The sequence below is a fragment of the Yamadazyma tenuis genome, chromosome 2 (assembly GCF_029203305.1).
Source record: "Yamadazyma tenuis chromosome 2, complete sequence".
Taxonomy (NCBI): domain Eukaryota; kingdom Fungi; phylum Ascomycota; class Pichiomycetes; order Serinales; family Debaryomycetaceae; genus Yamadazyma; species Yamadazyma tenuis.
The window spans coordinates 696,666-708,641 of record NC_089462.1 but is presented as its reverse complement, the minus strand read 5'-3'; the positions used below and the strand labels follow the sequence as shown (position 1 = coordinate 708,641).

The 11,976-nt window shown below is 41.3% G+C and overlaps 8 protein-coding genes across 8 annotated transcripts; 5 read left to right on the top strand and 3 right to left on the bottom strand. All coding sequences in view use genetic code 12, as the record gives it.

The window, feature by feature from the left end:
- Positions 1 to 109: 109 nt before the first annotated feature.
- Positions 110 to 685, top strand: RET3 (Golgi-to-ER vesicle coat component; the record flags this gene model as incomplete). Its single annotated transcript, XM_006690365.2, has 1 exon — positions 110 to 685. One exon carries the CDS (start codon positions 110 to 112, stop codon positions 683 to 685), a length of 576 nt encoding a protein of 191 aa, XP_006690428.1.
- Positions 686 to 757: 72 nt separating this feature from the next.
- Positions 758 to 1,468, top strand: PSN45_001628 (uncharacterized protein; the record flags this gene model as incomplete). Its single annotated transcript, XM_006689752.2, has 1 exon — positions 758 to 1,468. One exon carries the CDS (start codon positions 758 to 760, stop codon positions 1,466 to 1,468), a length of 711 nt encoding a protein of 236 aa, XP_006689815.1.
- A 734-nt stretch (positions 1,469 to 2,202) lies between these two features.
- On the top strand, positions 2,203 to 3,747 carry PSN45_001627 (uncharacterized protein; the record flags this gene model as incomplete). The annotated part of the gene is made up of 1 exon (XM_006689754.2): positions 2,203 to 3,747. One exon carries the CDS (start codon positions 2,203 to 2,205, stop codon positions 3,745 to 3,747), a length of 1,545 nt encoding a protein of 514 aa, XP_006689817.2.
- Positions 3,748 to 3,902: 155 nt separating this feature from the next.
- Positions 3,903 to 5,459, top strand: EXO5 (Mitochondrial 5'-3' exonuclease and sliding exonuclease; the record flags this gene model as incomplete). Its single annotated transcript, XM_006689755.1, has 1 exon — positions 3,903 to 5,459. One exon carries the CDS (start codon positions 3,903 to 3,905, stop codon positions 5,457 to 5,459), a length of 1,557 nt encoding a protein of 518 aa, XP_006689818.1.
- A 513-nt stretch (positions 5,460 to 5,972) lies between these two features.
- Positions 5,973 to 6,722, bottom strand: HNT3 (aprataxin-like protein; the record flags this gene model as incomplete). The annotated part of the gene is made up of 1 exon (XM_006689756.1): positions 5,973 to 6,722. The coding sequence occupies one exon, from the start codon at positions 6,720 to 6,722 to the stop codon at positions 5,973 to 5,975; it is 750 nt and encodes a 249-aa protein (XP_006689819.1).
- A 127-nt stretch (positions 6,723 to 6,849) lies between these two features.
- PKR1 (SMK killer toxin resistance protein) lies at positions 6,850 to 7,221 on the bottom strand (the record flags this gene model as incomplete). The annotated part of the gene is made up of 1 exon (XM_006689757.2): positions 6,850 to 7,221. One exon carries the CDS (start codon positions 7,219 to 7,221, stop codon positions 6,850 to 6,852), a length of 372 nt encoding a protein of 123 aa, XP_006689820.1.
- Positions 7,222 to 7,316: 95 nt separating this feature from the next.
- NOT4 (transcriptional repressor general negative regulator of transcription subunit 4) lies at positions 7,317 to 9,017 on the top strand (the record flags this gene model as incomplete). Its single annotated transcript, XM_006689760.1, has 1 exon — positions 7,317 to 9,017. One exon carries the CDS (start codon positions 7,317 to 7,319, stop codon positions 9,015 to 9,017), a length of 1,701 nt encoding a protein of 566 aa, XP_006689823.1.
- A 77-nt stretch (positions 9,018 to 9,094) lies between these two features.
- On the bottom strand, positions 9,095 to 11,933 carry ISM1 (isoleucine-tRNA ligase; the record flags this gene model as incomplete). The annotated part of the gene is made up of 2 exons (XM_006689759.2): positions 9,095 to 11,788; positions 11,883 to 11,933. The coding sequence occupies 2 exons, from the start codon at positions 11,931 to 11,933 to the stop codon at positions 9,095 to 9,097; spliced, it is 2,745 nt and encodes a 914-aa protein (XP_006689822.2).
- Between the last annotated feature and the right edge of the window lie 43 nt (positions 11,934 to 11,976).

Below are 11,976 nucleotides of genomic sequence, written 5' to 3'. Positions count from 1 at the left end.
ATTGTATGGGGATATACTTGTTAATAGTTTCAAAGTGAGTAAGGTCCACGCACTTCCAGATCGCACTTTTTTCCAACACGAACTTAACAACAATCCACTCTTTCACAGTATGACCAACATCTCATTATACACGATCACATCGTGTCTAATATTGGACAAGGATGGTAAACGGTTGTATGGGAAATACTATCAGACCCAAACCTTACACCCCGAGTTGACCACTCTTGCCCAACAGGTGGAGTTTGAAAAGAAAATCTTTGACAAAATAAATCGGGTCAACCAAGATATTTTGTTATTCAACTCCAACTTGGTGGTATATAAACAGGTCAATGATGTATTGTTGATTATTGTGGCCAACTTGGACGAAAACGAGTCGTTGATTTACCAGTTGTTGTCCAATTTGAACGACAGTTTGAATATCTTGTTAGACAACACCTTGGATAAAGTGACCATCTTAGAAAAGTATGATATGGTCAGTCTCTGTGTGGATGAAGCCATTGACGATGGGGTGATTTTGGAAATCGATTCTAGTGTCTTGGTGTCAAGAGTCACCAACCCTCCAAGTGGTGCCAGTTTGGGCCAAGACTTGAACTTGAACAAAATTGATATTTCCGAGAAAGGGTTCTTGAACGCATTGTCGTTTGCCTCCAAGAAGATCGGAGAGCGGTTGCAACAAGGGTTATAGTTTTAGTTTATAGGATTTTGTCAATAGTTACACAAATCGCACCAGTTTTTTTTCTTGCACAACAAACACCACATGGAAGAGGATTTCCATTTTCGATTACTACGGATCTCGATCATCCAGCTCCTCAAGAGCCACGGTTTTGACAAGTCCAAGTCCAGCACCGCCGACGTGGTTACAGACCTTTACGTTAACATGCTTGATCTTTTGGTGACCAAAGCGGTTCGGTTTTCCAACCTCAGGAATGATGATATGAAAGCAATAGATATTCTTCAGGCCATGCTCGAGGTAGGTCTACTCAAGAACAGTGACAACACCAAGTATAACACCAAGAGTGTTGACAGCTTCAAGAACTGGCTTCTGTCGCTAACCTTCAATACCAGTAAACAAGTCAATCAAGTGCCTGGTAACCTCAAAAAAGTGATAATAGAGAATCGAAACTTCAAGGACGAAATGAACGACGAAGAGGAAAAACTCCGAAGATTGAAGAAAAAGCAGGATTTTTTCAACAGCTTCGGACAGGCTGATGATAACACCCACGCAGATGGAATGGGGGCTTTCGATGATGACGAGGTGAATATCGACATCAACTGGGTGGATTACTTGATCGAAAAAGACAGCAAGTTCAGCAACAAAAAGTTTGAAGATACCAGCTTGGGCCCTACCGTTTCTACCGGCAATGGTGTCGCAGGAGACTACTTGGTGGAAGCTTCGACCGACCACGTGAACCAGTTTCTTCCTATAAACATAAAATATGACGATCGGTTCGAAGATGAGGTGATATAATTACGATCGGCGCCTTTGGAATCCGATCCTAAGTACGACGGTGATGATTGCACTGGATATAAAGTACGACGGGCGCATTCGCAATCCCATATAATAAAGTACGATGGCAGGGGTCAGCAAGCCTGGAACCATCGGAAACGGACATAAAGTACGGCAGGTATACCACGGTACAGCTACACGTACTGCAGAACCCGGCCCAACAATCACATCGCTAAGCAGGCCCTGGCCCCCAAACACGAAACACAAAAACACAGGAGTCGGGACACAAGGCAGTTCCCTTGTTAAGCGAGGAAAAGGCTTGAGACCCTCAAATCACCAACTAGTACCGAGCCCACTAGCCGCCTGAAAAGTAGTTGGAACCCAACAAACTAAATTACTCCCGATCCAGATTCATTGTATAGGATTACATACCATTCACCCCATTGTATACGACCGTTGTCCCCTTATTATACATCTTCAAATAATCATATTGAAAATGAGAATTTGACCCAATTAGGAATAAAAGGAGTTAATGAATCGCGTCTCGTTTCGATTAAAAATCCGCTGCCAGTCACCCAAAATATAAAGGAACTACGGGAAGCAAGTTATCGGTAGTTTTTCCAACTCCTTTTTAGTACATTCAAGATAGCCCCTGCTTTGTTTTGTTTTTGGTATAAATACCCTTGCATTTATCTCCTCATATCCTTCATCAACTCCCCATTTTATCGGACCCTTTTCTGCCATCCCCATTAAATATGATGATGAACAAAAATAATAATTTGCTGTTAAAGATAAACAACCCGTTATCGATTCTGGACAACGGGCCATACACACCCTTGGATCAGACTTTGAGGACACCTATCGATCCACCGAATCAGAATTACTTTGGCCAAAACTTCCCCAATAACTTGCCGCAACACCCCCCACATCCACAGTCACAACCTCCTCACCAACAACAAATCTACTCAAACCCCATTTATAACGATTCTGATGACATTCTCACCGACACAGACGATGTCAACGGATCGGGCATCAAGACTGCCAAAAATTACTCCTTGAATTTCACATCCAATTTCGACTATTTGGTGATGTCTGTCTATAGTCATATTTTGTCTTTGCCCACCACAACACCTTTTTCGGGGACCATTCCACCCAGCGGGTTGGTGGGCCGCGTGGCTAACGAAACTATGAATAACTTGGTTTCTAGCATTTCTGTTAATAGCGGTGCTTCATATGACCAACATCTGATCATCAATAAGGATATGTTGTCCAACAACAGCTACAGACCCATATTCTTGCTGCTCATAAGAAAACGGTTAATCGAATTGTGCTCTCACAAGAATAGCCTGTCGAAATTGCCGTTATCTACGTCGATCAGCATCAATTCCATGCAAAATTCCAATGCCACTGGTAATAATCCATACTATTCGGGTAATGCCAATATTTATGCTTCTAACGCCAGACAGTCTTCCATTTCCAATTTGTCATTGACCGAGTTGAACATCAACCATTATCAGGAACAACAACAGGCGGCTGCTCAGCAAGGGAAATCAAGATCTTCCAGTATAAATCTTAGAAAACAGTCATTGACCAGAAATAACAGTTACAATAGCACCACCACTAGTAATTGGCTCCATGTGGGAAACTTGAGTACAATCAGACATCCCAACGAGTCTACTGACTCACTACAATCGATGCAAGACTATGTCCCTCAGCCATTTATCAACAGGTCTGCTAACGGCACCAGCAATAGCCCCAACGGCAACAGTGCGTTGGGAAACATGTCTACTCCAACCGGTCTGGCTTTCAGCTTTAACAACATGATGATGGACTATCAGACTCCCCCGGGTTCTAACACTGGATCCAACAAGTCCTCTTTTTCGACTCCTCCGGGTGCTCCTCTTCATAACATTCAAATCGTGCAAAATCCCGTGTCGACCTCTACTACGGCACCGGTGCCCAATTTGCAAGAGTATGATGAGTTCAATTTTGGCCTGAGATCCAGGTCTTCTAGCAACCCAAGATTGAATGGGTTCCCAAGGCCTTTGACTATTAACACAGACAACGCCAACTTACAGGCATTGAACTCATTGAATGGTAACACAGAAACCTTGGATTCTCCTTTCATGTCAGCCACGACACCCTCAGACGACTTTTCATTGATGCAAAATGCCTTTATCAACGGGTCAATACCACAAAGTCCTATTGCTGAGGAGCGTGAAGAAAGAATACTTCCCACCAAACTCAGTCTTAGTGAAAAGAAGAGAGATTCATTGCGGTTGAAGAGAGGTATTCTTTAGTGTGTTCATCTGGTGGATCCAACTGTGCACCATTCATTTTCTGTACATTATATATATTTTATTTTTTATTTAGACTATATCCAATTTCAACATTTTCGTTAGCTGCAAAATCAAATGTTTTGACGCGATTTAACTCATTTCGTGATTAGCCTTCAATGAGTAGAGCGACTAATGATTTGATTTCAAAGTTTATTATACTCCCCAAGGCCGTCAACATAACAAATCCCAAGCTTCTCCGGTTGTTTGAAACGTTCAAATTGAACTATGATGAATTTTTACCCACTAAAAAGCCAAGTTTTATTGATAAGAATCCGTTTGAGTTCCATTCCTCTTACAATGGCAACCAGTCATACGTCAACAACCCCAGACTAAGCGTCACGAAACTTCTCACAGAAAGTTGGTGTGAGCTACGAGACTACTACGAAGTATATTCGGGGTCGGTGATGGAGCCTTCGTCGGAAGCACAGTCACTTGGTTCAAAGTATCATGAAGAGCTTGAGATGGAATCTTTTGAGATCATCAGTATTGGAGAGTTCCAGAAGGTGCTCAGTGAAATCTTCCCTGTTGAACAATGCGAGCCTGGCTTTCGTGGTATCAAAGACCCAGGTCTTGCAGAAATAGCATTTGAGCCTGAAAATATGTTAGCTTATGATTGGGCTGAGAGCATAATGTTTAAGCTATATAGTTTGATGTTGAACTCCGAAACAAGGGAGTTACTTGTTCACGATTACTTGGATCTCACGCACCAGAAGTTGGGGCTCTCTCCCGACTCAGTGCTAATAAGTGGCATAATCGATCATCTCAAGCTAGTCAATGTTAAAGATCCCCAAGATTTTTCGATGTTTGAAGAAATCAAAGCTTTTCTTGACTTGAAATTTGATAATGGAATCGTGGACTTGGATGCCCTCTTCCTAGGCTTAGAAAACATTCTTCTGAGCTATAATGAGATATACAAATTACAGATAACTGATGTGAAAACCAGAAGGTTCAATAAAATTCCTAACCAGGACTCGGTTTTGAAGTCGGCGTACTTACAAGTTTCCTACTATAAAGAGTTCTTCGAGAGGCTATCACAGGATTCAAAATATACTTACGAGCTGTTGTGTACTAATGCTATGATACGACACCACGATTTGGACAAACCACTCCATCCAATCATTTTGTTCAGTCTCTTACGAAAGTACCCTGAATTATTTCTCAATGACTTCAAATCTATCGCAAAAGGGTCCTCCATTGGACATGTACCATATAGTTCTGAGTTTAAAGAATTTGATGGGTATGATTTCACTGACATTCTCACGCCAGAAATCTTAAAAAGTCTTGAACAAATTGACGACTTCAACTACAAGTCGATCCTCAGTACCGATATCCTTCGCAAGTGGGAACGTCCTTTGACCTTACGGTACTTTGCTGCCAGAAGCTCTCAATTCTTTAATCTTTTCAAACCATTTAACTCAGATTTGATCTCAATTGAGTATCACAACGTCAGAACAAAGTTTAACTTCAAAACCATCAAATACAAATTCAACAAAGACGACTTGGAAAACTCAGTTGTATCGTCATCGAATTTCTGGAATGGTACCTCGAGTCCCAGAGTTGTAGATGACTTGAGCAAGTGCAAGTACTGCGATTTCAATACTAAATGCTCAGTTCCCAACCAGGATATGAAATACTTCGGACACAAACTTAGTAACTTTTTGAACCAAGGCTAGAATATTTAAGTCTGAAGTCGGTGAGATCTTTACGAGTGACTAGAGGTGTTAGAAATCATCAAAATTAGCCAGCAAACTAATAATCACTGGCCATTCTGCAGACGTCTAATTCAATGTTTGGGATTCGTTTACCACATACATCTTGGGTTGGCATGCACGTGATGATAATTCCCAGTATTCTACGAGTTCTGAATTCCTTTTAAGGTCAGATATATCTGTTTTGTATGTATTCAAGTAATGTACAGTGAGCAGAAGACTGAAAATTTTTGTGTTTGGACGATGGCTGTGTGAAGTGCTAGATCCGTCGTGCGCGGTCCGAACTAATGGCAGTAAGTGGGTGCAAATAGTCGGGAAGATGCAATTGCAGGTCGGTGGGGTGTATACTCCATGATTTCCTCAAGTGTAGCTTTTTGGAAAGGATATGTTCATTTTGTGGCATCTTGATCTCAACTCATCTCTTCCCCAGGTTTTACCCCAACAAAGATTTGAAGTCCCCTGTAATATTTCTATGCATTATGTCATTCCATTGCAAGTAATATCTTTGCTAGTGTCAAACTTCTTGGCGAACTCCACCGTCAAATGCTTTTTGAGTTGGCTGAAACTGTTACCAAAAGATTGCCCACAGTAACAACACTTTAGCGGTGTACTTTTTACTAAGTCATGGAGCTTCTTGGGGTTCATTTCAAACTTGTAGTTGGAGATTTCGGTGCGAGAATCGTCACTTCCACTGGAATATTCAGTGTCAGGTAAGTTTTCTGAGTTGGAGTCGGAATATTCAGTATTGTTATTTTCGCCAATTGGATTCAAGTCCTCAAAATCCACAAAAAATCGAGTATTAAACGAGTTGAAGTGCTTCTTGTGCTTTAGACGAGGGGAATTGAAGTCCCTGGTCATCACGTGGATATGGAGATTATTGAGTGATGGGATCGAGTGTACTCCACACTGGATAAACGTTTGTTTAAATTGTTTGATCGTTTCTGGATCATCTTCAAGTAGTCCAAACTTTACTAAGTCGTCAGTAATGTACTGTTTGGTCAATTGCACGTAATCTTCGAGGATATCGTATAACTTCACGTTATCATTAAACACTTTAAGCGGATGCGCGTGAGTGACTGCCGGGGACTTGGGAATCACTAAATAGTGCCGTAACGACTTGGGGAACATGTCCTTGATGATTATTACCGTGTCATCGTTATAAAGAGTAATTTTCTTGCATATTTCGGGGTTGTTGATATACGTTTGAAACGCATCTGCAAAGCTCATGAGGAAGGTATTTTTCAGTGTCGCAATTATTCAGTATGTTCAGTATGTAAAATAAATGGGTCAAGATATACAAGTATACATTTAACATAGGTAAAAACATGAATGCAAAGATTGAGCACGAACTTTGTTATACCTTTCTCTTTTTAGGGCTAGCAGAAGGCTTGGCTGTGGCGGAAGTAGACAGTTTTTCACTCAGCTTGGCGTCTTCTACCTTAGACACTTCTTTCTCAGACGAGGTTGTATCCTCTTCGACCTCCTTCTCCAATTCGAGGTTATCCTTCAATTTGGCTTGGTTTAACTCGTGAATGAACCAGACCACTGAAGCGTATAGTAAGATGGATATCACCAAGAGGTTAACAAAGTGGATGGATCTGGTCATGAACACGAGGGAGCAAAGCGACAAAATCAACATTATAAAACTCCCGTGGGTGGCCTTTATCAAAGCCGGCGTGGTGCCGGGCGTGAACACTGACTCCCATAGCTCTGTGATGAATGACATTGGATTGTTCTTGTGTTCTCAATACTTCTTGGTACTTCCAGATTGTCGCGAATTTTTTCTGTGAATCCCAATTCAAAATCACCCCAGTACACAATATGTCATCAATCGACGATTCATTCATCAGCGATGAAGAAGAAGAGTTCTGTCCCTTATGTGTGGAGGAGATGGACATCAGCGACAAGAACTTCAAACCATGTCCATGCGGATACCAGATTTGCCAGTTTTGTTACAACAATATCAAGCAGATTCCTGAGTTAAATGGAAGATGCCCTGGTTGTAGGAGACTTTACGAAGATTCGACTGTCGAGTACAAATCCGTTTCAGCTGAAGAGTTCAAAATGCAACAGATGAAGCGTGATAGAAGAGAACGTGATAAGAAGCAAAAAGAAAAGGAAAAGAAGGAGAGTGAGTTGGCCAGCAAGAAACACTTGGCAGGAATCAGAGTGGTTCAAAAGAATTTGGTCTATGTCACTGGTTTAAATCCTCCCTGTAATCCAGAAGACTTGCATTCGGTGTTGAGGTCCGACAGATACTTTGGTAGATACGGGAAGATCCTGAAGATTGTCATCAACAAAAAGGCACCTCCAAACGCTCCAGGAGCGGTGCACCACCATCAAAACCCCGGTCTCGTTGTGTATGTAACATTCGCGAAGAAGGAAGATGCCTTGAGGTGTATCAATGATATGGATGGATCTTTGTTGGATGGAAAGATCTTGAGAGCTGCTCATGGTACTACCAAGTATTGTTCCAGTTACTTGAGAGGTCACCCATGCCAAAACCCCAACTGCATGTTTTTACATGAGCCTGGTGAAGAAGCCGATTCTTATACTAGAAAAGACTTGTCTACACAACAGGGTATAAAAATGGGCACTATGAATAGAGTTTCAAGCTCATCAAATCTTGAATCTCAAGACACCAGTACGGGAGTAGCACCTTCCCAGCTGAACGAAGAAGAAGAGCCTAAGGAAGAGGCAAAGGAGCCAGCCGTGTTACCTGCAACCGCTCACTGGGCCAAAGCTAACTCCAACACCTCATCTCCAGCTGTTGATAACAATGCTGCGTTGGCAAACCCTTCGGCATTCCCTACTTTGGGAGAGATATTTAAAGAGCAAAAGCAAACCACAACTCCAACCAAGCCTTCAAAGAAAAAGAAGAAGGATGCAGCTGATGATAGTGATAGTGATGAAGCCTATGCTCCTTTGCAGGTGTTGGACGAGATTACCACCAATTTGAAGAATTTGACTCACAAGGGAGAGAAGCTTGTAGTTAAGTTCAACGAAGAGTTCGAAAATTTCACTGAGAGCACCGGCACGTTCTTGCCATTGTTCCATTTTAACAAGGATCTTCCAAAAGATTTGAGCAAGGTGGATAATGGTCAAGAAAAGTCATCTTCCAAGAGAATCATAGAAACCTATTTGTTGAGACCCATTAAGAACTACCATTTGGCTTACCAAAACCACCCTATAATTCAACAACAAATCTTGTTACAACAACAGCAACAACAGCAAAAGTTGAACGTGGACCCAGGTGCTAGTGCCCAACAGCAACAACAGCAATTGCTATTGTTGCAACAACTTCAAAACCAACAGGCTCCTCATTCTCAACAGGTTCCCCAACAACAGATCACTTCTCAAAAGATTCCCCAACTGGCACCTCCACAAGGACTGCAGGGTCAATCACAAAACGGTCCAATTCCTCAACCCATTGGAGTTGGTCTGGCTGGTGCTCCTCCTGGGTTAGTTAACAATTCTTCCAGCTCCCAGTTGTTAAATCAATTGATGACTGGCAAAAGATAAGTAGTATTGTTAGTATTTTGTGTGTAGTTCGATGTTTGATGTGTTAGAGTTGTTCTAACTATAGTTCTATTCTCTATTTACAGGGGATTGACAACGCTGGCACATTTATGGCATAACTCGTCCTCAACTGTGGCAGTGAATTTCCAACATCTGGGACATTTGTGTTCATCTGCAAGTGTTATGAAGATCTTATTGGTGTCCTGTTCAAAATGATCCAAGGGATCTTGTGGAATCAGGTTGTTGATAGCTACCTTCGAAACCAAGAAGAAATCATCGAGAAGACCTGAATTCTTTTTGATGAAATCATCATTGGTTTGGATGTATAAGTTCAATTCCAATGACTTTTTGAACTTACCTTCTTTTCTTAAAGCTTCTAATCTGCTGAATAAACTCTCTCTCAATTGCATCAAATTGTGGAATTGAGAATCGATTTGGGGATCGTTATATGTTTCTGGTAATTTGTAATAGTCATAAGGAAGCATGAATGGTGAAATCTCCGTTTGTTTCAAGATAGTTCTACTATTGGTCCATAATTCCTGAGTCAAATTGGGCAACATGGGAGATAGTATCCCAGTATAAGTTTTCAAAACCTGTTTAAGTACAAATTGGATGTTTTGTCTCTTGATGGAATCGATTGAGTCGGTGTACAAACAGTCCTTGGATATATCAAAGTAGAAAGAAGACAAATCGTTGTTCATGTGGTTGTTTACATCTTTCAAGGCCTTTTGAAAGTTGTATTCCTTAAAGTTAGTTTCACAGTTTTGTTGTAATTTCTTCAAATTCGATAAGATAAACTTGTCAAGGTCGCTCAAAGTATCATAATTAGCCAGGATATTTTCAGAGTCGTTCAAGTTACCTAACATGAACTTGAATGTCACTCTGAATTTCTTCAAGTTATCCAAAACTCTCTTCAAGATCTCATTACTGATAGAGATGTCGTTCACGTAGTTGGAAGATGCGATCCACAATCTCAAACCATCAATTCCCAATCTTGGTACACCGGTTTTCATATTCCCGTCAATTAAATCGCTTGGTGCTATAATGTTCCCAAGAGACTTTGACATTTTGTCGTTATTCTTGTCCAAAATAAATCCATGGGTGACAATCTTTTTATACGGACTGACACTTTGGAACTCGGAGTTTTCTCCGGTCGAGATGATTTTGTTCAAGATAGAACTTTGAAACCATCCTCTATGTTGATCAGAGCCTTCGACGTAAACGTCAGCAATTTGTCCGTTCAAAATGGACCAGCTAGTTCCTGAGTCAAACCAAACATCCATGGTATCTTTGCTCTGCACCAAATGTTTTACATCTAAGCTGTTTTCTTCAACATAATTGGAAGGCAACCACTTGAGCACATCATCATTACCGAACCATTCGTCGGTACCAAACTCGTCGAACTTTTCAACCACATGATCTACCACTTCGTATAGTGGTTCTCCTTTATAGTATACAATTGGCAATGGAACACCCCATGCTCTTTGCCTGGAAATACACCATTCAGTCCTGTTGGAGATAAAGGCTTTCAATCTGTTGACACCAATTTCTGGGACAAAGTCAACCTTGCTCAAAGCCTCTAAGGTGTTATCCCTGATCTTATCGACACTAATAAACCATTGAGGGGTAGCTCTTTGAATAACAGGGCTTTTGGATCTCCAATCATAGGGATAATTGTGAACAAAGTTGTAGTCAACATGGTAAAGTATTCCCAAATCCTTATAGATTTTGATGCACTTTTTGATGGTTTCCACTCTATTAACAGGGAGATCATTGGGGTATCCTGGATCAACCAACCTTCCTTCATCGTCTACAATCGAGTCGATTGTCAAGTTGTGTTTCAACCCAATCAAATAATCTTCCATCCCATGACCTGGGGCAGTATGCACCAAACCAGTCCCTGAAGCGTTGTTGACGTGGTCTCCGTGAAGAACAGGGCAATGTTCATTGTAAAGGTTCAAGTATTTCAATTTGAGCAAATCGTTGGTTGCAACCAGCTCGACATGAGAAAATGAAAGGTTGAGAGCTTGCACGGATTGTACCATGTCTTCTTGGACAATTAAACTCTCCGACTCGTTGCTTAACTTGATGTAGTTGAGATTTTCATTGATACAAATGGCCTTATTTCCCAATAACGTCCATGGGGTCGAAGTCCAAATCAATAGACTCGTGGTTGGGTCATCGACCAACTTGAACTTCACATACACAGCAATGGACTTGTGTTTCCTGTACTCCAATTCCGCCTCGGCCAATGCCGTCTTAGTGTCACATCCGTACCAAACTGGCTTCATTTGCCGGCTGAGAAGCTTATTTTTTATCAATGTCTTGAAAAGCTTCAACTGGTTTACCTCGTACTCATGGTCCATGGTTTTGTATATGGTGGACCAGTCTGTCATGATACTGAATTTCTTGAACTGCTCCATTTGTTTGAGGATCATCTTGTTGGCCAAGTCTCGACTTTTTTGTCTAATTTCAACAGGGTCTAACCCTGGCTTGGTGACCTTTAATTCAATGGGCAATCCATGACAATCCCATCCAGGAACATAGTCGATGGACTTGTTGTTATAGAGCATTTCGTACCGGTTCATCATATCCTTAAGAACCTTATTGAGTGCATGGCCCAAGTGCAAGTCACCATTGGCATAGGGGGGCCCGTCATGTAAAATAAACTTGGAAGTAGATCTTGATTTCTGCCATTTGTAGAGATTTGAGGTAGCAAGTTTGTCAATTTTGGCAGCATCTTCGCCCGATGGAATCTTGGGGCTGAAGTTTGTCTTTGGGAGATGTAGGGTTCCCGAGTAAGTGGAATGACAACGCCTCAAGCGTATTATGCTTCTCATCTATATCCAATAAGCCTTACGATCTAACTTGAAAAAAAATCCGAGTGCTGCGAAACTGAAAATTGTACAAGCTTGACATTTACCACAATAAATAAAAAATAAATAACTATATAGACATTTCC